Genomic DNA, 573 nt, shown 5'->3' on the forward strand with positions numbered 1-573 from the left:
GCACCTCCGGCTCTTCAACAACTCCCTCAACCACATCCCGGCGCCGGCATTGAGACCGTTGGCCAACCTCCGTTGGTTGGACATGTCCAACAACCTCTACCGTAGAGCGGCGTTGGACAGCGTCTTCGGCAAGCTGCGGCGGGTGCGGGGGGCGTGTCTCGGGGGGCCGCAAATGCTGCAGGACATCTCCAGGGGGGACTTTGCCATCCTGAAGGACACGGCGCTGCAGAAGTTCGCCATCAAGTCGGGCTCCAGCCTGCGGCGGTACGAAGCTGGGGCTTTCTCCTGGCTCAACACCACGGAGCTGTGGTGTGACATGGCCTTGGACAGGACCGCGGCGGTTCTGCCGGTCATGCTGCCGGACCTGCGGGGCCGACCCCTCGCTTACCTGCGTTTCCGTAACCTCTTCGAATTCACCTACTACACCGGTGACGCCGACCCCTTCACCGGCTTGGCTGAGCTACAGGTCACCAAGTTGGTCTTCTACCGGGGTAAGTTCAACGAGAACCTCCTGCGCTTGGCCCTACTCAACGTCCAACGCTCCCGTGTCCGCGACTTGGCGCTGGTGGCCAT

General features: G+C 63.0%; 1 protein-coding gene across 1 annotated transcript in view; it reads left to right on the top strand.

Annotated features, from left to right (window-relative positions):
• Window positions 1-4: 4 nt before the first annotated feature.
• The window catches only part of LOC104522785 (toll-like receptor 2), a gene marked incomplete at its 5' end in the record, with an annotated part of 2,142 nt that continues 1,573 nt past the window's right edge, over window positions 5-573 (top strand). Inside the window, 2 exon segments of the mRNA XM_029084312.1 lie at window positions 5-569; window positions 572-573. The exon segment at window positions 572-573 is cut by the window's right edge and continues 384 nt beyond it. Coding sequence (XP_028940145.1) covers window positions 5-569; window positions 572-573 — 567 coding nt within the window.

This window comes from Antrostomus carolinensis, unplaced genomic scaffold (assembly GCF_000700745.2).
Source record: "Antrostomus carolinensis isolate BGI_N321 unplaced genomic scaffold, ASM70074v2 scaffold37783, whole genome shotgun sequence".
Taxonomy (NCBI): domain Eukaryota; kingdom Metazoa; phylum Chordata; class Aves; order Caprimulgiformes; family Caprimulgidae; genus Antrostomus; species Antrostomus carolinensis.